At 46.8% G+C, this 26389-nt stretch overlaps 1 protein-coding gene across 1 annotated transcript in view; it reads right to left on the minus strand.

Moving 5' to 3' along the window:
- Positions 1–285: 285 nt before the first annotated feature.
- The window catches only part of sptlc3 (serine palmitoyltransferase, long chain base subunit 3), a 95625-nt gene continuing 69521 nt past the window's right edge, over positions 286–26389 (minus strand). Inside the window, exons 7-12 of the mRNA XM_068045650.1 lie at positions 14894–14999; positions 12743–12962; positions 7818–7944; positions 6986–7121; positions 6240–6369; positions 286–1173 (exon numbers count right to left, since the gene is read on the minus strand). Coding sequence (XP_067901751.1) covers positions 1060–1173; positions 6240–6369; positions 6986–7121; positions 7818–7944; positions 12743–12962; positions 14894–14999 — 833 coding nt within the window. The 3' untranslated portion in view covers positions 286–1059. The remainder of the gene's footprint in view (positions 1174–6239; positions 6370–6985; positions 7122–7817; positions 7945–12742; positions 12963–14893; positions 15000–26389) is intronic.

The raw sequence follows: 26389 nt of genomic DNA on the forward strand, positions 1-26389 counted from the left end.
AAAGCAGCACGCACAAACCTAGATTATTAAAAAAAAAAGAGGAAAATGAGGCAATGAAAAATAAAATTAAATTAAAAAGCAAGGCATAGCCTTGTATAGACAGCTGCAGTAATTAACCCTTTCTTGCTCCCCTAAAAAAAAAAACGTCTTTTTTTAAATTTTACAATCTCACTTGCAGAAAGAATGTCACATTTTTAAAAATGATATAAACTGCACTGTCGGAACATTCTAAATACGCATCCAAACATATTTCCCTCCCCCCCCCCCCCCCCCACCCCCGCCCCCGCCCCAGCCTCTCAGGGCAATATTTTAAATGAGTCTCAAAAGGACCTCAGAAAAAGGTTTACAAAAATTATAATTTCTGTATTTACAGGTTTTTTTTTTCCATAACGTTTCAACAAAATTCCATATGATTAGACAATTCTTTGGCAACAGTTCCCAGCTAAATATCCACAGTTATGAATAATACCAGGCCTTCAGCAGCCTCAAAATCCAATTGCAGGTGATTCAAAACCCAACGATGACCCACCTGAACATGCCTGAGTTGAACCTTTGGGAAATTCCTGAATTAATATTTATTGCAATAGTTGCATCTAAAGATAAATATATTTGCTCGGAGTAACAGCAACAATTTTTTTTTTTAAATAATTTTTTTCTTTTTTTTTGTTAAAACACTCCAAAAAGACAAATTGTGGGACTGAACAAACATCTACAGAATGAACAACTGTGAACTAGGCTCCTGGATTTTTTTTTTTTTGTTGCTGATCTCACCGTCTCCCCATGTCCCACAGCTCTGGCACATTTGCAGGAGTATGTGCACGAGACTATATTGGTGGTATGTTACATGGTGTGTCACTCCGCCCTTGCCCGCTGGATCTCTCCCCTTGCGTGGAAACTTAGCGATCCCGCCTCCATCTCCTCCTGCTCCCTTATTCCCCTACCCACCCCCGATTCACGCTCGTTAAAGAGGGCGCCCGCTATTTCCGTCACCGCGATGCAGCGGAGGGGCATGTGCTTGTAACACTTCTCGTAGCTCACGTTCCACACCATGGGCGAGGTTCAGTCTTCCAGTTCAAAGCCCGACTCGTTGTAGAGTTCGGGACGAACGCAGGACGACCGCCTGGAGTACTTAAATTGCAGGTAATCACCCATTTCATCCAGGACGTTCAGCACCTGCAACAGTTAACGTTTTTTTAAAAAAAAAGACTTACATTCATATAGCGCCTTTCATGACCCTAGGATGTCCCAAACGCTTTACAGCCAATGAAGTACTTTTTGAAGTGTAGTCACTGTTGTGATGTAGGAAACACAGCAGCCAATTCGTGCACAGCAAGATCCCACAAACAGCAATGTGATCATGACCAGATAATCTGTTTTTATTGATGTTGATTGAGGGATAAATATTGGCCAGGACACCGGGGAGAACTCACCGCCTCCACCCCTCTTCTTCAAAATAGTGCCATGGGATCTTTTACATCCACCCAAGAGGACAGAGAGGACCTTGATTTAACATCTCATCCAGAGGACGGAACCTCTGACAGTGCAGCACTGCCACAGTACTGCACAGGGAGTGTTAACCTTGCTCTTGATGCTCAAGCCCTGGAATGGGACTTGGACCCACAATCTTGTGACCCTGAGGCGAAGTGCTACCACCTGAGGCAGGGCATTTGTAGTGTCAAAATTACATCGCAGTTACATCACAGAAATAGGCCATTTGGCCCAATTGATTCATTCCGTTTATGATTCTTCGCACCCTATCAGCAAAATCTTCTAATCCTTTCTCCATCATGTGTTTATCCAGCTCCCCTTTAAATGCCTCGCCTGTTAAAAGGCTCCCATTTTATAAAATAGGGAGTGCCTGATAGCTCGCTTTGGGGGTCACAGCTGAGGTTGCGGCCCATTCCAGCTACAGCTCTGCCTCTGTTGGTCAGGAAATCTGATATAAAAGTGTCAGTGAGATGGGTCAATGCCCCGTTTTTCCTGTGTCTAGTACCAGGGAAGATTTAGAGTCATTATGGCACAGGAGGCCATTCGGCCCATCGAGTCTATGCCAGCTGTCTGTAGAGCAATCCAGTCAGTCCCATTCCCCGCCTCACTCTCCGTTGCATGTAGGTTTATTTCTCTCAAGTGCCCATCCAATTTCCTTTTAAAATCATTCATCATCTCTGCTTCCACCACCCTTGTTGGCAGCGAGTTCCAGGTCATTTCCACTCGCTGCGTAAAAAAAGTCCTTCCTCACATTTCCCCCTGTATCTCTTGCCCAAAACCTTAAACCTGTGTCCCTCAGTTCTTGTATCATCAGCTAATGGAAACAGCTTTTCTTTGTCCACTTATCTAAACCTGTCAGAATCATGCACATCCCCTATCAGATCTCCCTTTAACTTCCTTTGCTCCAAGGATTCTCCAACCTACCCTTGTAGCTAAATTCCCTCATCCCTCTAACATAGTAAAATGCCCCAAGGCTCTGTGCAGCAGCGATTATTGAACAAAATTTGGCTTCAAGCAACATATTATGGGCAGGCGACCAAAAGATTGGTCAAAAATACATGCTTTAAAGACAGTCTTAAAGGAGAGAGTGGTGGAGAGGTTTAGGGAGGGAATTCCAGAGCTTAGAGCCCAGGCAGCTGAAGGCACGGCCGCCAATGGTGGAGCGATTAAAATCGGCGATGCTCAAGAGGCCAGGATTAGAGGAGAGCAGAGGTCTCGGAGGGTTGTGGGGCTGGGGGAGATTACAGAGATATAAAAGGATATGGCACCAAGGTGGGTTAATGGAGTTAGGTCACAGATCAGCCATGATCGCACTGAATGGCGGAACAGGCTCGAGGGGCTGAATGGCCTCCTCCTGTTCTGATGGCCCCATAATAATGAAAAGGGAGCTGGGTCCATTTCAGGATCTGAAATGTCACTAAACTGCCCTCTAGTGGTTCCACATCCAGGCTAGTGTCATGATGCTTGAAGTTCACTCATTCCTTTCCAGTCAGACAATGGGCTGCCCAAGAGAACCATCTATCCCTGCGTTCCTGTACAATGATTTTTCATGTTGAGACCCTGTCCGTCCAGCCTCAAGCAAGAAATTACTGACCTATAATTCCAGTTGTGAAACAATCACTAACCTAAAAGGCCAGCTGCTGCCTTAATAAACAACTTGCATTTATATAGCGCCTTTAACGTATTAAAATATCCCAAGACGCTTCACAGCAGCAAATATCAAACAAAATTTCACACCGAGCCACATATTAGACCTAAAGCTTGGCCGAAAATGCAGGTTTTAAGAAGCGCCTTAACGCAGGAAAGAGGGGTGTAGGGAGGGAATTCCAGGGCTATCGGCCCAGACAGTTAAATGGCCACCGATAGTGGAGCGATGAAAATCGGGGACATGCAAGAGGCCAAGGTTGGAGGAGTGCAGAGATGAACTGAAAAATGGGAGAAAGAGTTTGGTTTTCGTCACTTCAAGAGTTTCCAGAAATGCGGCATGTATATAAGAGAGTGAAGGGACACATATATAAACAAGAGATATTTTAGGCAGTGTCTGGAGTATCTTTTCGCAACAACCTCGAGGTGATGGTGGGTGGAGACTCATGGAGACGCTTCGAAGCTTGTTCCATCTCGCTTGTCTTCGTTTGTGGGAGTGTGAGCTGGTGCCAATCTCGCCTGTTTTAGACACTGGTCAAGAGATGTTGGGCGAGGTTGGTCCCTGGAAGTCAGGAGGAGGTGAGATATACCAGAGTGTTGAGGATTTCTGGGCTAATTGGGTGGTGACTGGCAAAGGTAATCTGTAGCTTCAAAGCAGGCCCAATGGTAATCATGCTTTGTGGTGTGCTGCTGAGCGACGTTGGCTGGGGCGATGTCAGGGTAGATCCCCATTCTGTGCTGGGGTTCTGATCCCAGGCAGGGGAAGGGGAAGAGGCAGGTTCCTATTGCCTTGCCTGAGTAACAGGAGGTTACTACCTCCACTGAGTGATTGGAAGTTACTGAAACCACGCATAGGATATGCAGCACAGAAACAGGCCATTCGGCCCAACCAGTCCATGCTGGCGTTTATGCTCCACTCGAGCCTCCTCCCTCATAAGCTTGCCCAGCTTTTCCTTAAATGCACCTTATACTATTTGCTTCAACCACTCCCTGTGGTAGTGTGGTCCACGTTGTCATCATTCTTTACCTAAAGTTTCTTCTGAATTTCCGATTGGATTCCTTGGTGACTATCTTATATTAATGGCCTCTGGCTTTACTCTTCCCCATAAGTGGAAACATTCTCCTGGTATCCATTTTACCAAAACCCGTTCATGTTTCAATCACTGCATATGCAACTAACTTAACTAACTTTAAAGTACATCATCCCCTCTTTTTAAAACAGCATCACGTGGACAATTCTACACCAGTTCTTACCCAAACCACCTTACAATTATCTGTTCACAAATCTAGATGAACATTTTATATTGCATTTAAGAATTGATAAATCACTTTTGAGAGGAGAGAAACAGGGAGAAAGCTGGGGAATGGCAGAAATTGTATATAATTAGCGATAAATGAATTGCCTCCATTAAGCTTCCCATGCAACCGGCAAAATGGGTCATAAAATATCTATTTAGTTAATGTCTTTAACCTTTAAACAATCTTTCCTAGTTGCATACTCAAATAGTGGCCAAATTATTATTTTTAAATCTATGCGTATTACTGAGATTGAGTTGACAAAGTGATTTGCAGGAGTTTTCCCTGCAGCCTGTGTTTTAGCACAGTGCAGGGCTCTGTAACCAGAGATCAGTATTACAACGTGGGGTTGCTTATGTTGGAAATAGAATCATAGAATGACTACAGCACAGGGGAGGCCATTCGGCCTGTCGAGTCCACGCAGGCTCTCCAAGAATTTAGCCAGTCTCACTCCCCACCCTTTCCCCATAGCCCTACTAATTTTATCTCTTCAGATAATTATCCAATCCCCTTTTGAAAGCTACAACTGAATCTGCCTTCACCACACTCTCAGGCAGCGCATTCCAGATCCTAACCACTCACTGGGTAAAAAAAAGTTTTTCCTCATGTCGCCTTGAGATTGTTTGCCAATCACTTTAAATCGGTATCCTCTGATTCTTGACCTTTCTGCCAATGGGAACAGCTTCTCCCTATCTACTCTGTCTAGACGCCTCATGATTTTGAACACCTCTATCAAATCTCCTCTCAACCTTCTCTTCTCTGAGAACAGTCCCAGCTTCTCCAATCTATCCATGTAACTGAAGTTCCTCATCCCTGGAACCATCCTCATCAATTTTTTCTGCACCCTCTCAAAAGCCTTCATATCCTTCCTAAAGTGTGGTGCCTGGAATAGGATGCAATACCCCAGTTGAGGCTTAACTAGTATTTTATAAAAGTTCATCATAACTTCCTTGCCTTTGTACTCTATGCCTCTATTTATAAAGCCCAGGATCCCGTGTGCTTTATTAATCGTTTTCTCAACCTGCCCTGCTACCTTCAACGATTTGTACACCTGTACCCCCAGGTCCCTCTGCTCCTGCGTCCCCTTTAGAATTGTACGCATTATTTTATACTTCCTCTTCTCATTCTTCCTACCAAAATGCATCACTTCACACTTCTCTGCATTAAATTTCATCTGACACGTGTCTGCCCATTCCACCAGCCTGTAAGTCCTCTTGAAAATCTATCACTAGCCTCCTCACCGTTCACAATACTTCCAAGTTTTGTATCATCTGCAAATTTTGAAATTGTGCCCTGTACATCCAAGTCTAAGTCATTAATATATATCAAGAAAAGCAGATGTCCTATTACCAACCCCAGGCGAACCCCATATATATCTTCCTCCAGTCCAAAAAACAACCGCTCATCATTACTCTCTGTTTCCTGTCACTCAGCCAACTTTCTATCCATGCTGCCACCGTCATTTTTGTACCACGGGTTTTAACTTTGCTGACGCACCTGTTATGTGGCGCTTTATCAGAGGAAGTCCACGTACATCACATAAACTGCATTACCCTCATCAACCCTCTCTGTTACAACCTGGAACCGTTCTCGTAAACCTTTTCTGCACCCATCTCTAAAGTGTTCACGTCAGTCCTAAAGTGAAGTTACTATTGAGAAGCAGACTGAAAAATAAGAGAGAGCTGCTTGAACAAGAATTTCACTGTTGGCAAACAAAAACAAAAAAAACAAAACATGGGCCAAGTGGCCTCCTTCTGTGCCTTAAACGTTCTATGACTCTATGAGCGTTAGAATGTTCAGCAGAAACTCACCGTGTCCAACATCTGCCGTGTATGGGCTGCAGACAGACAGAAGCGAGCCCGAGATTCCACAATGGGAGTGGCAGGAAATCCAACTACTACCACTCCAATGTTCTTCTTCAGCATTCTCCTGGCAAACGCACTGAAAGCAGAGTTTCTGGTTACAACACGGCTGTTCAAGAAACAATACCGGGGTGACAACAACAAAAACTTGCATTTATATAGCACCTTTTGTGTAGTAAAACATCCAAAGGCTCTTCACAGGAGCGACAATCAAATAAGATTTGACACCGTGTTACATAAGGAGATATTAGGCCAGATGAAGAGGTCGGTTTTAAAGGAGCATATTAAAGGAGCAGAGAGGTGGAGAGGTTTAGGGAGGGCATTCCAGAGCTTAGGGCCCCGGCAGCTGAAGGCACGGTCACCAATGGTGGAGCGATTAAGAATTAGGGATGTGCAGAGATCTCAGAGGGTTGTAGGGCGTCAGAGAGAGACGGAGGGATTTGAAAACAAGGATGTGAATTTGAAAATTGAGCGTCGACAGTCTGGGAACCATCGCAGGTCAGCGAGCACAAGGACGATGCGTGAATGGGAATTGTGCGAGTAAGGATACGGCTCACACAGGATGTAGAACAGAACAGGAAAGGCACTGGTGCCAATTTGCATTTATATAGCGCTTTTTAATGCGGGAAATAAAAATATCCTCAAGGTGTTTTGCAGGAGATGCGAGGAAGATAGAACAGGATAGGAAAACGTACCCTACTTTGCCAGGCATGTACAAGAGTAGCGGTACAACGGGAGAATCGTCATTCCCATAAGTGATGAAACCCAGCTCACGTAAACGCTGCCTGAAATATCTGGTGTTCACTCCGAGTTGCCGCACTCGTTCGATACCTGTGGAAAAGCAGAAAAACGTAAAGGTGAGATGTTACACTCCTGGGTGACACAATCCCCCACGTGCAATTTACATATTTTATAAAGAAAGCTTTGCATTTCTATAGCGTCTTTCACCACCTCAGGATGTCCCAAAATGCTTTACAGCCAATGAAGTAGTTCTGAAGTGTAGTCACTGTTGTCATGTTGGAAACACAGCAGCCAATTTGCACACAGCAAGATCCCACAGCAATGTGATAATGACTAGATAATCTGTTTTTATGATGTTGATTGAGGTATAAATAGTGGCTGGACACCGGGGATAACTCCCCTGGCTCTTCTTTGAAATAGTGCCGTGGGATCTTAAACGTCCACCTGAGGGGGCAGACAGGGTCCCATTTTAACGTCTCATCCAAAAGACAGCACCGCTGACCGTGCAGCACTCCCTCAGTACTGCACTGGTGTGACAGACTACATTATAGGCTCAGCTCTCTGGAGTGGGACTTGAACCCACAACCTTCTGACTCAGAGGTGACAGCACTGCCCACTGAGCCACAGCTGGCACATGGATGTTTGAACAGAAAACATCTTGCGACTCTCCGGGCACTGCGATTTTTCCTTTGAATTGTCAACAGAAGCTAGAAGGCAGCCTTGGACCCTGCGCGCAGGATGCGGAAAAGCAGAACTGTAAGATACATGGTTAGTAAATTTCCTTACCAATTGTTGTCCCGTTGAGTCCCATGATGCACTTTAGCGATCGGGTAATTTGTTCCACTATTGGCGGAGGCATTGAAGCAGCGTAGACAGCACTGTGAGAATACGCTCGCAGATAATCCACAAGCTCCTGCAAAAGAATCAAATGCTTTGGTCAACAGGTTTGGTAAAATGTAATAGGACAGAACTTTAACTGCTCAGATGCCAATGCACCGAGCACGCTACTCCCAAACGAACAGTGTTCCCACAAAATGAACACTATCCACAAAGCCCTTGCTCTCCAGTCAAACGTTCCCCCTTTAAGCAAGTTGCAATTTTTCACAAAATATATTACTCAGCCAAGTGCCAGAGATACAATATAAAGGCACCTTTGCAGTAGCACCAAGGCAGTAAGGTCTGCTTTGCAGCAATATAACGTAGAAGGATTATAAACACACTCAGATGGATAAAAGACTTGAAGGCAAAAAAAAATCAGGGCTGTGGGGAAAAAGCAAGGGAGTGGGATTAATTGGCTAGCTCCATTGAAGAGCCGGCACAGGCACAATGGGCCGAATGGCCTCCTCCTGTGCCGTATCATTTTATGAATATACCACACCATACAGAATCGGTCGAAAGCTTGGCTAACGTGCGTCAGTACTGGATAGGAGGAGTAAGAAAATGATTGGGGACGTCACTTAAATTGGACTGTTAGAAAAGTTCAATCACAGGCCAGACATGAGATTAAAGGTGGTTTGCAAGACGCGGCGAATAAAAGCTTTCCATTTGACTTTCCCTTCCCCGCGCTGGGAGATTTTAGAATCCCCACTCAGCATTGCCTCACAGCAGTGAGGCTGAGATCTGGAACGCAGAGCAATGTGAACCGATCTTATGACTCTTGAATAATTATGGCTCCTGCCAAAAATTCTGCAATATAAACTGAAACGGTTGTCAGTTATAGAATCTTAGAAAATTTACAGCACATGGCTGGCATGGACTTGATGGGCCGAATGGCCTTGCACTGCCGTAAATGACTCTACGACTTCCTAGCAAATCTCCTCTGTACCCTCTCTAGTGCAATCACAACCTTCCTGTAACCCGGTGACCAGAACTATACGCAGTACTCTAGCTGTATTTGTACAGTAATCATTTTCTTTCTGCCCTCCTTTACGAACATACAGATTAGGAGGAGTAAGCCATTCGGCCCCTCCAGCCTGTTCCGCCATCCAATCAGATCATGACTGATCTGTTTGTGTCTCGAATTCCACACTCCCATCTACCCCTGATAACCTTTGATTCCCTTGCCTAACAAGAATCTATCTACCTCCGCCTTAAAAATATTCAATCACCCTGCCTCCACCACCTTCTGAGACAGAGAGTTCCAAAGCTGCACAACCCTCTGAGAGAAAAACATTTCTCCTCATCTCTGTCCTAAAAGGGCAACCCCTAATTTTAAAACAGTGCCTCCTAGTTCTGGAATCCCCCACGAGAGGAAACATCCTCTCCACACCCACCTTCTCAAGACCGTTCAGCAAAGTATATATTTCAATCAAGTCTCCCCTCACTCTTCCAAACTCCAGTGAAAACAAGCCCAGTCTGTCCAACCCATTCATTCCAGGTATCAGTCTAGTAAACCTCCTCTGAACTGCCTCCAAGGCATTTACATCCTTCCTTAAATAGGGAGACCAAAACTGCACACAGTATTCGAGATGTGGTCTCACCAATGCCCTGTGTAACTGAAGCATAACATCCTTACTTTTATTTTCAATTCCTCTCGTACTAAAGGATAGCATTCCTTTCTTGCAAGCATCAATGGGGGAGCAGACTGGAGGGACTGTACGACTTGCTCTTCCTGCTCCTATTGTCTGTGTTTGTTCTTTCTTTTGGGCCTCCTTATCTCGAGAGACAATGGATATGCGCCTGGAGGTGGTCAGTGGTTTGTGAAGCAGCGCCTGGAGTGGCTATAAAGGCCAATTCTGGAGTGACAGGCTCTTCCACAGGTGCTGCAGAGAAATTTGTTTGTCGGGGCTGTTGCACAGTTGGCTCTCCCCTTGCGCCTCTGTCTTTTTTCCTGCCAACTACTAAGTCTCTTCGACTCGCCACACTTTAGCCCCACCTTTATGGCTGCCCGCCAGCTCTGGCGAATGCTGGCAACTGACTCCCACGACTTGTGATCAATGTCACATGATTTCATGTCGCGTTTGCAGACGTCTTTATAGCGGAGACATGGACGGCCGGTGGGTCTGATACCAGTGGCGAGCTCGCTGTACAATGTGTCTTTGGGGATCCTGCCATCTTCCATGCGGCTCACATGGCCAAGCCATCTCAAGCGCCGCTGACTCAGTAGTGTGTATAAGCTGGGGGTGTTGGCCGCTTCAAGGACTTCTGTGTTGGAGATATAGTCCTGCCACCTGATGCCAAGTATTCTCCGAAGGCAGCGAAGATGGAATGAATTGAGACGTCGCTCTTGGCTGGCATACGTTGTCCAGGCCTCGCTGCCGTAGAGCTTGCTCTTCCTGCTCCTATTGTCTGTGTTTGTACAATTATAGAAATGTGACCACCAGAGGGCAGATGGATTCCAGTTTCTCAGGTACTGCTGTAACACTGGGTTCCTGTGAGGGACACTGCTGCTCACAATGTTATGAGGCACACTGTTCTCAACAGCACTTGCAGCAGGCACTCGATGGTACTGCAGCCTTGAATCCATTCTCTCTCCAATTAGCATTTTCCTCGTAAATATCGGTTACGTGAAGAGTGATTGCAGCAAAACCCAGTTCCAAGTAGGGAAATTTGCAACTTACTGGTGAGTGCCCTTGTTAAGAAGTCACTGGCCTTTATGCATGGAAAGGAATAGTACCCAGTTTTATTTACACCAAACCAATGTCGTCGGCACGAGACACAATTTGTCAACTGCGTCTGTTCAACTTCATGTTTCTACGACATAATTTTGATGAAAACGGTATCATGTCCAAGTGTTTGGTCAACCAATGCAATGCTTGCGAAACAAAGACCCCGATGTTGATGGGAAGTTGTGTTCGATTGCTCTGCCTTTCCCCTTGTCTCAGTGCCCACTGGACTCCTGCTTGAGGGCAGGGTGTGGGATGACGCAGAGATTCCCCGCGTGTCAGTACATGCTGCGACGATGGAAGCTGAAAACAGAACTGTCTGCGCGATTCGCCCCCGTCCCTGCGAAAAGCCACATCTACCAGCAACACGAGACTCACAGGCAGGATTGTGCCTTTTGGATCCCGGCTCCGCACCGTGCTGGGAGCAGTCACCCGATATGGATTTTGCCTGGATTGGCCCATTAGCGGCCAGAGGGCGGGCTCGCTGTTCAAATAAGGATAGCAGGCAGGCTCTGGAAGTTGGAGGGCCAATAGGAGGCCCTTCAGCTGGGGAGCAGCTACAGCCTGCCGTGGCAGGTAAGGGAGAGAGAGAGAGGGCCCCTGCATATTGAGGAATACTCTCAGCACTTTTAAAAGTTTCCAATCAAAAAATAGCCACAGCTGCAGCACCACCTATGCGAAGGGGAAGCCCCTCCACAGGGAAGCCTGCAGCCGCAGCCAGGTACACAGCGGTGGGGAGGGCCTCGCAGTCATCCTGAGCTGCCAGTCTGCCGCCGATAGGCCGCAGGGGGTCCTGATGCTGCAGGGGGCCCGCAGGCTAATGAAAACTCCAGTTGGCTTCTGATCAATTGGCCTTAATTGGCCTTTTGATTAACTTAACAAGTGAGCCGCGCCATTCCGCGGTGGATCTGACCTTCCCAAAAATGGCTCAGGGGCAGGATGGAGCTGGCAAACTGGCAAGACGGCCGACAGCGCAAAATTACACGCCTGCCCACCCTAAGTGCTCAACCCCACCGGTCTCCGAAAATCCTGCTGCAGGACTTGGAGCCATAAGATCGTCACTAATAAATCCAGCAGGGAATTCAGGAGAAACTTCATTACCCAGAGAGTGGTGAGAAAGTGGAACTCGCTCCCACAGGGAGTGGTTGAGGCAAATAACATAGATCCATTTAAGGGGAACTGGATAAACACGAGGGAGAATGGAATAGGATTTATTGATGGGGTGAGGAGGAGGAGGGTGGGAGGAGGTTCATGTGGAGCATAAACACTGGCACGGACCTGTTGGGCCGAATGGCCTGTTATTGTGGTGTAACACACTCCAGGTCCCAGCCACCCTGAGTGAATGAGAATGGTACAGCACAGAAGGAGGCCGTTCTGCCCATCATATCTGTGCTGGTTCTTTGGTCGAGCTATCCAATTAGTCCCACTCACCTACTCTTTCCCCATAGCCCCACAAATTTTTCCTCTGAAGTATTTATCCTTTTGAAAGTTCCTATTGAATCAGCTTCCAGCACCCTTTCAGGCAGCGCGTTCCAGATCACAATAACTCGCTGCTTGAATGTTTTTTTCTTCGTGTCGCCTCTGGTTCGTTTGCCAAACACCTTAAATCTGTGCCCTCTGGTTATCGACCCTTCAGCCACTGAAAACAGTTTCTCCTCATTTACTCTATCAAAATCCTTTGTGCTTTTGAACGACTCCATTAAATCTCCCCTGTACCTTCTCTGCTCGAAAGGAGAGTATCCCCAGTCTCTCCCTACCCCTGGTACCATTCCAGTAAACCTCCACTGCAGCCACACTCTGTACTGTAACGATTCTGAGATTCTGTGATTCTCAAGGTAGCTGGAGTGCACTGGAGGGTGCGTGACAAGCACACATCATTCGTTATCCTTCTCCTCCACGTCCCTTCACCATACAGTACAGGTTCCTTTATGCGTACAATGAGGTGCTGCTAACCAGTGTTTCCTACAAACAAAATAATAAATGGAAGACAGCAGCAGCTGCTCCTGCACAATAGGAAGGGTGAGAGAGAGAGGAAGGGTGAGAGAGAGAGAAAGAGCGAGGGAGCGTGAGTGTGAGCGAGAGCGAGAGCGGGCTTTCAAATGTTACCTTATTGCCAGCAATGTACCCTCCAGTTGCTCCAAAACTTTTGGTGAAGGTGCCCATCAGCACGTCAATATCAGTGGGGTCAACAGAAAAGTACTCCACTACACCACGGCCCGTGGACCCCACTGCTCCTATACTGTGGGCCTCATCCAGGTATAAGTAGGATTTATATTTCTTCTTTAAAGCTACAATCTCCGGCAGGCGTACCATTGACCCCTCCATGCTGCAAAAACAAGAACAAACGCACACACAGTGACGTAACACATTTTGGTTCATTTTCGTAAAGCTCCCAACCCCATGTGGAGTTAGATCACTACTGGTTCGATGCCTTCTGAGCGACAGCCTTCATTACATTTTTACACTACAATTCAGCAAAATACTCGAAAGGGAAATATTTGCAGGGCTACGGGGAGAGAGCAGGGGAGTGGGAGGGAGCGGGCACCAGCCGGTCGGCTCGGGCACAGTCATGATGGGTTGAAAGGTGATTCGATACAGTCCATCCTACATGCTTTGTATGGTAACTCGAATGTGGCACGCCGCGGCTCTGGAGTGGCACAACAGGACTGTGCCCTTCTGACACCATACGTGCAAAATGCCTCTTTGTTACCGGACCCCTCATGGGGCAACATCCTAAACAGAGGAGGACTAAGGAGTTTGAGCCTCTTTCAACCACCCGAGTGTGTAATGTTGGGAAGGAGACCTGCGATGGAAGTTGGGGTCGGTGGGAAGAGGCACATACCCACGGAAATCTAAGGACAAAAAAAGAACACCCTGTACTTCCATAGCACCTTTCACCACCTGCAAGAGCCCCAAAGAACCGCCGTCCTTTTCAAAGTGTAGTCACTGCCGCACCGTAGGAAACGCAGCAGCCAATTTGTGCACAGCAAGCTCCCACAAACAATACATGACAATTAAAAACAGAAAATGCTGGAAATGCCCAGCAGGTCTGGCAGCATCTGCGGAGAGAGAATAACAGAGTTAACGTTTCAGGTCTCAGGTCGATTACCTCCCTTTCAGAATGACCTCATCCGCTATCGACCCGCAAGGTTAACTCTGTTGCGCTCTCCGCAGTTGCTGCCAGACCTGCCGAGCACTTCCCCCATTTTCTGTTTTTCCTTCAAATTTTCAGCAATCCACAGTGTTTTGCTTTTGTTGAAACAATGTGATATAGTCAGATAACCGGGTTGTACTGCGATGTTGTTTGAAGGATAAATATTGGCCAGGACACCGGTGCACGTCTGTTCCCCCACCAAGCTTCCCTTCTCTTTAAAATAGAGGCCGTGGGATCTTTTACATCCACTTGAGGGGGCAGACGGAGCCTCAGTTTAATATCTCATCTGAAAGACCGCATCTCTGACAGTGCAGCACTCCTTCAGGACTGCACTGGAGTGTCAGCCTGGATTTTTTGGCTCAAGTCTCTGGATTTTTCGGCACACCATAATCAGGTACAGCGAGTAACTCCCTGTCCAGTTGAAGATACTGCCGGGGGGGGGGGGGAGTGGGGGGGGGGGTCCTGTCGCCTTCCCAAGGCTGTGACACCAGGGATCAAAACCACCACATGGTCCCGCTTGTAAAATGAAAAAACAGAAGCATATTTGCAACAGAAGAGACGCTTGCAACTCCAGCACAGACACGATGGGCGCAATGACCTCCTCTGTGCTGTAACAATTCTGTGATTCTGTGGTCGTGTAAGCTAGGGAGGTGGTTTAAATGCAGCACACTATACACATAGTTTGCTAGTACTGAACCAGGGTAGATGGGGCAGGCAGTGATCATGGATCCACAGCAAAGGGATCCCAACAGTGCAGTACCACTGACACGCAGCATGCTGAACGACACCTTCTAACGCAGTAAACAAGACACTTCACAGGAGTGTTATCAAACAAAGGAGATATTAGGGCAGATGACGAGAAGCTTGGTCAAAGAGGTCAGGTTTAAGAGTGTCTTAAAAGGAGGAGAAAGGTAGAGAGGCGGAGAAGGTTAGGGTGGGAAATCCAGAGCTTAGAGCAATTAAAGGCACAGTCGCCAATGATGTTGAAAATCAGAGATGTGCAGGCGGCCAGAATTAGAGGAGGGTTGTAAGATTGCAGCAGATTACAGAGATAAGGAGGGGCGAGGCCTTGGAGGGATTTGAAAACGAGTACAGTGCCATACCTGTAAATTCCCTCCACTAGGATGAGGATTTTCTTCCAGGGTCTATGGGTTCGGGGCTGACCGCCCACCACAGCATCTCGTAGAAGCTTCTCCAGGCTCTGCATATCTGTGGGAAACGACACACAGAAACTGAAAAATCTTGCTCAGAGATGTCAGTAGTGTTTTTTTTTAAAAAAGAACAATTACATTTATATAGCACCTTATGAAAACATCTCAAAAAGGGCTATGCAGAGCGAGATACTTTTGAAGGTCGTGACTGTTGATATGTAGGTAAGTGGAGCAACCATTTTAGACAAGCGACGTGTCACATCAACAAGTTGCATTTATATAGCACCTTTAACCTAACTAAACACCCCAAGGAGCTTCACAGAAGCGTTACCAAACAAAATTTGACGCCAAGTCACATAAGGAGAAACTAGGCTCAGAAAGAGGTAGATTTTAAGGAGCATCTTAAAGGAGGAAAGGGAGGTTGAGAGACATAGGCATTTAGGGGAGGAATTTCAGAGTTTAGGGCCTAGGCAGCTGAAGGCACGGCGGCCAATGATGGAGCAGTTAAAATAAGGGAATCGCAAGAGGCTCGGAGCAGCGCAGAGCTCTCGGAGGGCTGTAGAGCTGGAGGAGATTACCGAGATAGGGCGGGGAGAGACCGTGGAGGGATTTGAAAACAAAGATGAGAGTTTTCTCATTGACCGGGAGCCAATGTAGTCAGTGAGCTCAGGGGTGATAGGGGAACGGGACTTAGTGCGAGTTAGGGTAACGGCAGATGAGTTTTGGATCAGCTCAAGTTTATTTAGGTTGGAAAAAGGTAACAAATGCACGAATGACAGCTTCAGTAGCAGATGAACTGAGGCAGGGGTGGAGCTTGGCACTGTTACAGAAGTGAAAGTAGGCAGTTTTTGGTGATGGTGCGGATATGTGGTTGGAAGCTCATCTCGGGGTCAAACATGACACCAATGTCTGGTTCAACTTCGGGCAGTTGCCAGAGAGAGGGATGGTGTTGGTAGCAATGGGTAGAATAACCAGTTAATCTTTTTTAATGGTGCTGGGGCAGAAATGGGAGGCTGAACTCCTCGTGATTGGTTAAATAGCATCATAAGATCTTCAGCAGCCAACTGAACACACAAGGCAGGACTTTGGTTTAACATCTCATCTGAAAGACGGCATCTGAGTGCAGCACTCCCTCGATACTGCACTGGGAGTGTCAGCCTAGATGATCTGCTCAAGTATCTGCAGTGGGTCTTGAATACAATCTCCTGACTCAGAAATGAGCTCAATACATTAAACCAACACCTCTAATCCTCTCGTACACCTACTCCCAAGCAATAAGAAGCCGCACATTGTACACACAACACGACTTGCCAAGCAACTAGGAACCTTCCTTACAAAACACAAGATAGGACATCTTTAATTGTTTAAGTCTCCATCCAGTGAGGGGAATTTAAACAGTTTTTTTCATCCCTGCTCAAGAAAATGAAAGGTGAGGCTGTTGGCATAGAGAAGGTTTGCTACACAGGTCAGGATTTAAAACTGCTGCTTGTTTCACAGTTCATTGTTGATTGAATTTAAAGCTTTGCCCATCAATTAGACAGCATGGTAGGATTGTAGATAGCTATATATTTCTCCTTAGAAACCCCCTTAGTGGTTACTCTGGCTTTGGACATTCAAGATACCACCTCCCCCAGCATTTTGTACAACTTCATGTCTAGAAATATTCAGTCCTAATACTCGAATGACAACTGGCAGAGCGGAGGCGTTCCAGATCAACTAAGCTGAAGGACTTTCCAATAAAATCACCTGAGGCAATGTTTCCACTGGAGGTTCTCTTGAACGCTCACTACACCTTCAGCAAAAGCTCCGAAGGAACGTCGTAAACAACCATTTACGCCATTCCTCCAGGGGCACCCCGCTATCCCCTGTCAAAGATTCACGGGATATCGGGAGAACCCCAGCAGAAATTTTGATCCCATAGTTTTATCACTCGAAATAATAAACAAGGCTACGTCAGGACTGGACACCTGACATGTGGCTTTACTTCGACTACACACAGGGAGGCAACAGAATATTGAATCTTACAGTAGTGAAGGAGGCCCATCGTGCCTGTCCCAGCCCCTTGTTAGGACTATCAAATTAGTCCCACACTTCCCTTGCTGTTCCCCCACATTCTGAAAATGTTTCCCCTTTCACGTATTTATCCAACTCCCATTTGAGAGTTCCGACTGAAGCTGCTTCCATCAGCCCCTCAACCAGTGCATTTCACTGTACAACACCCTCCATGGTGACGCACCATACAACAACAACAACAATATGGCACCTTTAAGTAAACTGTCAAGAGGAGTGATTATCAAACAAAATTTGACACCTAGCCACATAAGGATATATCGGGGCAGGTGACCAAAAACTTGGTCCAAGAGTTGGTTTCGAGGAGCATCTCAAAGGGAGAGAGAGGGGCGGAGGGGTTTAGGGAGGGAATTCCAGAGCTTAGGGCCCAAGCTGCTGAAGGCCTGGCCGCCAATGAAGGAGTGATTAAAGTAGCACAATACATGAATCCTGTATTGTCGTGTGGGTGCAATGGGAAACTCTGTGTTTTCCCCTTTCTCTTCAGAAATCAGAATGAAGGCCCAAAGCCCACGGTCAGGAAATTACTTATGTTGAAAGGGCGGAAAGAAAGACTTTGTATTTCTATAGCGTCTGTCACAACCTCAGGATGTCCCAAAATGTTTCCCAGCTAATGGAGTACTTCTGAAGTGTAGTCATTATTGTAATGTAGGAAATGCAGCAGCCAATTTGTGCACAGCAAGCTCCCGCAAACAGCAATGGGATCATGATCAGATAATCTGTTTTAGCGATGTGGGTTGAGGGATAAATATTGTCCAGGACACTGGGGAGAACTCACCTGCTCTTTGGTAAATCAGGAAGTAGTGGACAAGCAAGGTTTTCAAAAGCTGAAGGTTGTTGGAGGAAGGAAGGAAGGTCATGAGACTGAATGGATCAGAATAGGGAACAGTGAAATGTGACTTGATTTTAAATATAGAGTGGGTGCAGGGAGCAGGCAATCTCTGTAGGACAGTGCCATCTTTCTGACCTTCCCTTTGTCACAGACCTTTCCTTTCCCACACCTTAAGACCTCCTTCTTTGACGAAATCTTTGGTCACTAATATCTCCTTATGTGGCTCGATGTCAAACTTTGCATCACAGAAGGAGGCCATTCAGCCCATCGTGTCTGCACTGACTCTCGGAACGAGCAATTCACCCAATGCCATTCCTCCGCCTTCTCCCCATAACTCTGCACATTCTTCCTTTTCAGATAACTGTCTTAACTCCCTCCTGAAAGCCTCGATTGAATCTGCCTCCACCACACTTTCAAGCAGTACATTCCCGATCCTAACCACTCGCTGTGTGAAAAACTTTTTCCTCATTATCTTTTGCTTCTTTTACCCGTTACTTTAAATCTGTGCCCTCTCATTCTCGATCCTTTCACGAGTGGGAACAGTTTTTCTCAATCTGCTCTGTCCAGACCCCTCATGATTTTGAATACGTCTATCAAATCACCTCTCAGCCTTTTCTTCTCCAAGGAAAACAGTCCCAACGTCTCCAATCTATCTTCATAACTGAAGTTCCTCATCCTTGGAATCATTCTCATGAAGTTTTTCTATACTCTCTCCAATGCCCTCATCTCTTTCCTCAAGTGTGGTGCCCAGAACTGGACACAATACTCCATGTAAGGCTAAAGTAGTGTCTTATACAAGTTCAACATAACCTCCTTGCTCTTGTACTCTATGCTCCTATTAATAAAGTTATTTGATAATCGTTCCTGTGAAGTGCCTTGGCACGTTTTTACTACATGAAAGGCGCTATATAAATGCAAATTGTTGTTGAACGGTGCGTCATCATAATGGATGGTGTTGTACAGTGGAATGGGCTGAAGTTGGGAAGTCCTGGGCAAATCTAAGATTTTAACTGCGGCCGTGCCGAGTTTCTGCGGAGGGTTCGGGTTTCTGCGCTTGTCATGATGACAGACGTCAGTGTTGGATGTACTGGTTCCGAATAAACCAGAGGGCACAGATTTAAGAAAATTGGCGGAAGAACCTAGGGTGAAATGAGGAACAAGGGAGGAAGGTTTAGAGGAGTGCTGACCATATTATAGATTAATTAGAAAGCGGGATCAATATCAAATATTTTTTAAAATGTATTGAGTGAAAAGCTGTAGAGCTTTATTTTCTGATTCTTTTCACACAAACACAATGGCAAAATACTGCAGATGCTGGAAACCTGAAATAAAAAACAAAAATTGCTGGAAATATTCCTCTGTGGAGAGAGAAACTGAGTTAATATTTCAGATCAATGGTCTTTCGTCAGAACTGGAAGAAGTTAAAGATGTAACAGGTTTTAAACAAGGCTGCGTTTGCTGACAACGCAACCACTAGGAGGCACAGTACTGGCACATGCGCAAGTGCAGCCTCTTCCACTGAAATGTCAGTGTCTGTGACGTTCAGGCAGTTGCCAGGATTAAAGATGGCGCTGCTCAACTTATCACAGAAAAATAACTTCAACTCAAAAATCCCCTCCATCTGCTCCTCCTGCGCCCGTCTTCTCACCGCTGGCTCCCCCCGTCTTCCCTTAGGCAATTGCTACAGCCTTACCATTTCCCCTCCCCCCTCAGCTGCTTGCTCCAGACCTTGCCACTATCACCCCCCCCCCCCCACCGCTTCCGTTCCCTTCCCCTCGGCCGATTGCACCCCGCTCCTCGCTTCCTGCCCCACTCCCCTCTTCCTGCCCTCCCCGCTCTCTGGCCACTCGCTCACTTACTCCCCACTTGCCCCTCCTCCCACCCCCTCCAGACGCTAGCTCCAGGCTGCGCCACTTCCCTCCTCTCGGCCACTCACTCCCAAGTTCTCTGCGCGCTGCCCGAAGAAGCAAGGTGAGCTGTGAGGGCTGACGTAGGAGCTAGTGGCTGAGAGGAGGGAAGTGGCACGGCCTGGAGCTAGTGCCTGGAGGGGGTGTGGAGGGAGGTGGAAGCAGAGAGCGAGCAGCTGGAGAGCAGGAAGTGAGGAACAATTGGCTGAGGGGATGAGGAGGGGGCAGGAGAGCAGTGGTGAGGTCTGGAGCGAGTGGCTTGGGTGGGGGGGGCGGGAAGTGGCTGGTGGGGAGGAGGGGATACAGGGAGGAAACATTGAGGCCTGGAGTCGAGTGGGGAGAGTAGCTGAGTGGGGGGGAAGCAGGCAGGGGGAGCAAGTAGCGGGGATCGAGCTCCAGCCTCAAAGTGCCTCATTCAGCTGCTCGGTGATGTTGGCGTTACGCGATGACGTTTTCCTGCACCTGCACCAATTAGTCTTGGCAAGACACAGGCTGTGCATGCGCAGCAACTCACTGAGAGCAGGAGACCGTTTGCTCGTGTGCTCAGCTTGGTACTCTCTGATGATGTTGGCGGGCCGCTGTGTTGTCAGCAGTCGCTTTGTTTAAACAAATAGAGGGACAGAAAAACATGGGAGGGGAGAGAAAGGTCAAAAGGGAAGGTCTGTGATAGCCTGGAAGGCAGGAGAGATTAAATGACCACAGGGGTGATGGTGCAAGGCAAAAGAGGATGGTAATGGGACAAGAAAGGAAATAAAAGATGTGTCTGGAGGAGGTGTAAATGGCAATAGCAGAATTATTACCACTGCTGTCCCAAAAAATGGGAGAAGTTATGATTTGAAAATTTTTGACCTCAACGTTGAGAAAGTGTCTTTTTCACAAGCAAACAATCTCACTGCAGTTCACAAAACCTGTTATTTCACCAGAGGTTACACCCATCCTGTCAGCTGACACTCTCTGACCTCATTCACACTTAAACTTCATCAGGGTCAGATTTCCCTTGAATTGGTATCAGCCAGTTAAAACAGTAAAGCAGATGTGATTTTCTGTTTTTTTCCCCCCAAAAAAAACTTCATGGAGAAAGGAATATTTAGGATCAGGAAATGGAACTCAGCCACAGGCAGCATCAAGCCCGACCAAAACCAGATCCCCAACACGCTTTCTACCTCAATAATATTCCTTCGTCCAACTCTCAAGAGGGCATCCGCCCACTGCATGGCATGTAAATTCAACTTCCTGTGGTTCAGTGGGTAGCACTCTCATCTCCAAGTCAGGTGGTTGTGGATTCTAGTCCCACTCCAGAGACGTGAGCACAAAAAGCCTAGGCTGACACTCCGGGGAGTGCTGCACAGTCGGAGGTGCCGCCATTCGGGTGAGATGTTAAACCGAGGCCCCGACTGCCCCGTCAGGTCCCACGGTGCTATTCTGGAGAAAAGCAGGGGGAGTTCTCCCCCGGTGTCCTGGCCAATATTTCTCCCTCAATGATCATCTTGAAAACAGATGATCTGGTCATTATCATGCTACTGTTAGTGGGATCTTGTGTACAAATTGGATGCTATATTTCCTACATTACAACAGTGACTACACTTGGAAAATACTTGATTGGCTGGAACGCTCTTTGGGACATCCCTAGGTCATTAAAGGTGCTATAGAAATGCAAGTCTTTCCTTCTTTTCCTACACTTCCCTTTCATGCCTCCCTGAGTATGCTGATTGGTAGGTTCAAACCTACTTGCTGGACTGCCCACTTATACTTCCTTCACCAGCTAATAATTTCTGAATATTTGATGGCATGGCACGGGATTGTGTGATCTCCAGTTACTTACTAGGAATTTGAGCTCACACATTTCAAGAACTGCCCTGTTGCAACTCATCTTAAAAATTGTTTCCCGAAGGATTTTTTCTCTCTCCCCTATTTGGTGATCGAATGGCTGGGAAATTACATGTAGCACACGCTCAAATTCCACCAAGTCCCATTCACCTATCACCCACTGTGCTCACTGCCCTTCCTTCACAGGCTCCCGGTCCAACAACAGCTCAATTTAAAAATTCTCACCCTTGTTTTCAAATCCCTCCATGGCCTTGTCCCTCCCCATCTCTGTAATCACCTCCAGCCCCACAACCCTCCGAGAGATCTGTACTCTTCTAATTCTGACCTCTTGAGCTGCCTGGGCCCCAAAATCTGGAATTCCCTCCCGAAAGCTCTCTCTCTCTGCTCCGTTAAAACCTCTCTGCCCACCAAGCGTTTGGTCACCTGTCCTAAAATCTCCTTATGTAGCTTGGCGTCAAATTTTGTTTGATAATCGCTCCTGTGAACCTCCTTGGGACATGTTGCTACATTAAAGGCCCAATATAAATGCAACTTGTTACTGGCGGGTGAGGCTTCTCTGGGAGTGTGAAGTTGGAAGATTACCTCTCCGATAATTGCCACTGTATTGTGAAACTAGTCACTGAATTAACGGATCGTTTTAACTTTGAGGTCAGTTTTTGAGGAGTCTGTTCACTTTGTAAACAGCAATTACATATAAATGGGCTGGAATATTAATTTTTCATATCTGCACATGGCAAGATTCAACTGACAAAAGATAAGGAAATTCAACATAATTAATCAAGTGACTACCAGGCTTTAGGGAGACAGAAATTAGTTATACTCTGTGTGGTGGAATGTGTGCTCAATTGATAGAGGGTCAATTGGTGACTAATATTCCTACAAGCCGCATTCCTGTTAACCATGTAGCCTACTCCCACTCCTATTATGTTTATGTTAAAGCTTTGGCTTCAATCTAGGTTGGAAAGACAAGGTGCCTCAGGCTGAAGGTGTGTCTCCACAAACATTACTGTGGGAGGTGTCCTCAACCAGAACTCAGGCGGGATCTATCCCCAATCCAGAACCCACTGACACGTCTAGCAAAACACTCCCTTTCGCCCTGGGATATCTGAATACCAGTTCATAGTGAGCTCTGAGCTTGCCTCACCCAGTTCAATTCAATGATCTGCTGTTGCAACTACTTAAACCATCCCACATATAACTGGTTCAGCCGCATTCCTTTCGATATAATAACCGATGCTGACATTCTATAAGTGAAATCCTTTCCCGTGGCTGACAGTATTTCAAACAGAAACATATCCCTCTCCCAGCACCTCTGAACTTCCTCAGACTTTCTGCTGCCGTAATTTTATCAGATCCCTGTTTATCAGGGTAAACGTTTCCACCTCGCCCCCAAAGGTATTTTTACAATGATGTTGGAACAGGGTAGGCCACTCAGCCCTTCGAGACTGTTCTGTAAACTGGAAAAGGAGGAAAACTACAGCAAGACTGCACGGCTTAATCAGGGCGGGTATAGGTCAGACTGGGAACATGGCAATGCCTTTAAACGCAAACATACATGGGAACAGGAGTAGGCCATTCAGCCCCTCCAACCTTATTTGTTATCATTAAACTCAACTGTGCCTCCCACCTTCCCTAAACTTGAGCTCGTCCAAAATTGCTGCCCGTGTCCTAACTCGCAGCAAGTTTCCCCCCCCCCCCCACCCCCATCCCATCCATCACCTCCTGGTTCCCGGTCCAGCCACTCCTCCATTTTAAAATTCTCATCCTCAATTTCACATCCCTCCACAAGCACCATCCTGCCCTGCCCCCAAATCCCTTCATTCCCTTTGTATCCAAAAATCTATCCATCTCAGTCTTGAATGTACTCAGTGACTGAGCATCCACAACTCTCTGGGGTCGAGAATTCCAAAGATTCACAACCACTGAGTGAAGGAACTTCTGTTCAACTCAGTCCTAAACGGCCGACTCCCTATCCTGAGACTGTGACCCCGTGTTCTGGATTCCTCAGCCGGGGGTAACAGCCTCTCAGCATCTACCCTGTCCAGCCCCTTACGAATTTTATATCTTTCAATGAGATCACTTCTCATTCTTCTAAACTCCAGAGAACATAGGCCTACTCAGCTCAATCTCTCCTCATAAGACAATCCCCTCATCCCAGGAATGAGCTAGGTGATTCTGCGCATTGCATTCCCTCCAAGACCAAAACTGTACCCAGTACTCCAGATGTGGTCTCACCAAGATCCTATATAATTGCAGTAACACCTGAAATGTTAACCTGTCTTTCTCTCCACAGATGCTACCTGAGGTGTTGAGCTTTTCCAGCATGTCCTGTCTTAGTTTCACACCATCCAGCTCGATCAATTGAAGAATCTTTCCTTTCTTAATTTTCTACTTAATCCTGAAATCCTTGATGCATCTGGAGTGGCTAAAAGACAGCAACGGGCGCCCAAAGCTTAAGCTGTACAGGGTTATAAAGTCTTTTTAAATAGCACCCGATCTGAAGCAGTATTTATATATTCCGTCCTCATCATTTAACATTTTCTGTCGAGAGAACCTGATACCGGGCACAACGACGAACCTTAGGCTCAATTCAGCAGCAACTAAATATTGACCACTGTTAGGAACTGAAAAATACTGCAGATTGTATAAACGGTGTTAAAAACAGAAAACGCTGGAAATACTCAGCAGGTCAGACAGCCATCAGTGCAAAGAGAAACAGAGTCAGTGGGCAGAATTTTATCGGCTCCCGGGTGGCGGGCTAGGAGGTGGTAAACTAGTGGGAAGTGGTGACTCCCCCCCACCCCCCGCGCAGTCCGGCATTTGCGGAATTTTCCCAGCGGTGGGCTGGAATGCAGGTCAGCTTCCCTCTTCAGGGACATGGACAGCCAATTTGCTGATGGAAGGGTGAACCCACGCCAATGTGTTTCTGTGAAGTGGGGAGGCCGCCAGCTTTACGGAGGAGGCCTCGCTGCGGCAGACTGGGGGGGCTAAGGGAGGCGGATGCTCCATGCCCAAAGAGGGGGCTGCAGGCAGGGAAGGCAGTTCCGGCGGTCCCACCGAACTCCCCAAAGGGGTTTTCTCCTCCGAGCCTCAGCCCCCTGAATTTTTCTTTTTTTTTTCCCCCCCACTTAACTGTCAGAGGCACGAGCTCTCCAACCTTCCTCAGCAGCAGTCACCTCTCCCGGTGGTGCTGCTGAGGCTTCAGAGCTGCCAGCCCTTTGATTGGGCCTGTTGTAACAGCAGCCCTGCCTCCTCAATTGGAAGGCAGGCCCACAGGCGGCCAATTAGGAGGCTGCCTGCAGTAAAATAGCCGCGGTGGTCCAACTGCCGGCAAGCAAGTGGGGGCTCTGGACCTGCTTTTTTGCCCCAGACATTGGAGGTTCCAGAACCCCTCGTTAAAATTCAGGCCAAGTTTCAGGTCAGAAATGGGTATCGTGGTCAATAGATAAACTGAGTACTGTGCAACTTAATGTCGTGTGTATGTACAAGTAACATATCCCTAGGCATCAGTTTAGGTTGTTTGCATCTCGACATCGATGGGTTGGAACAGAGGGTGGACGTTCATACGGTGGGGACTCAGCCCTCACTCAAAGCATTTCTGATGGAGGGCTGGCATTACCTGAATGCAGAAATCAAGGACAATGCCATAACCCGCCACTCTGAGCATGGCACAGTGCAGCGCCAATCCTCTGTCTCACCACAAACCGTTCGATGTTAAAATAATGGCCCACCTGTGGAATACAGATTCCACATGGACTACAGCGGTTCAAGGCAGCTCACCACCACCTTCTCAAGGGCAGTTAGGGATGGGTAATAAATGCTGGCCTTGCCAGAGGCGCCCACATCCCAGGAACCGAATAAAAAATACCCATGATACACAGGGTACACGTCAAACAATAGGAAAACTGGATCGTCAACTTGTGAAAATAAAAAGGTACGAGCGAAAAATCCTGGGGCTTTTATATTCAAGTCTACACCCAACTTTTCAGTCACATTAAATTTACAGCGTGAAACTTTATTTTTTTGAGAAGTATTGCTTAAAATAAGATGAGGCAAGTCAAACATAAGTAGCACAACTACCCTAAAGTTCAGCAAATAATCAGTGAATATATTTAAATGAGAAATGATGTTAAATTTTATGCAGAATCTTGGTTCGATCACACTTGGAGCACTGTGCACAGTTCTGGTCTCCATATCATAAAAAGAATGTACTGGAGACGATGCAACAAAGAAAAGGATTTACAAGGATGTTACCAGGACTGAGGTGTTAGACTTATCAAGGAAAGTTCATCAGGCTGGGGCACCCTTCTCTAGAAAACAGAAAGCTGAGAGGTGACCTGATAGAGGTCTTTAAAATGAAGAGGTTAAGCTGGGTAGACTGAGAAGACGCTTCTCCTTGTCGGGGCATTCAAAAAGTAGGGGGCCCTAAATATAAGATAGCCACCAGTAAATTCAATCGGGAATTCAGGAGAAACTTCTTTACCCAGAGAGTGGTGAGAATGTGGAACTCGCTACCACAGGGAGTAGTTGAGGCAAATAGTATAGATGCATTAAAGGGCAAGATAGATAAAGGGAGAAAGGAACAAAGGGATGTATTGATGGGGTCAGATGAAGAGGGGATGCGAGGATGTGCTTGTGGAGCATGGACCAGTTGGGCCCAATGGCCTGTTTCTGTGTTGTAGACTTGATGTAATCCATAATATTTCATCAGTTGCAGTTCAGGCTTCTCCGTGGAGGTTTAGAGATACAGCACTGAAACAGGCCCTTCGGCCCACCAAGTCTGTGCCGACCATCAGCCACCCATTTATACTAATC

Source organism: Heterodontus francisci, chromosome 13, assembly GCF_036365525.1.
Source record: "Heterodontus francisci isolate sHetFra1 chromosome 13, sHetFra1.hap1, whole genome shotgun sequence".
Classification (NCBI taxonomy): domain Eukaryota; kingdom Metazoa; phylum Chordata; class Chondrichthyes; order Heterodontiformes; family Heterodontidae; genus Heterodontus; species Heterodontus francisci.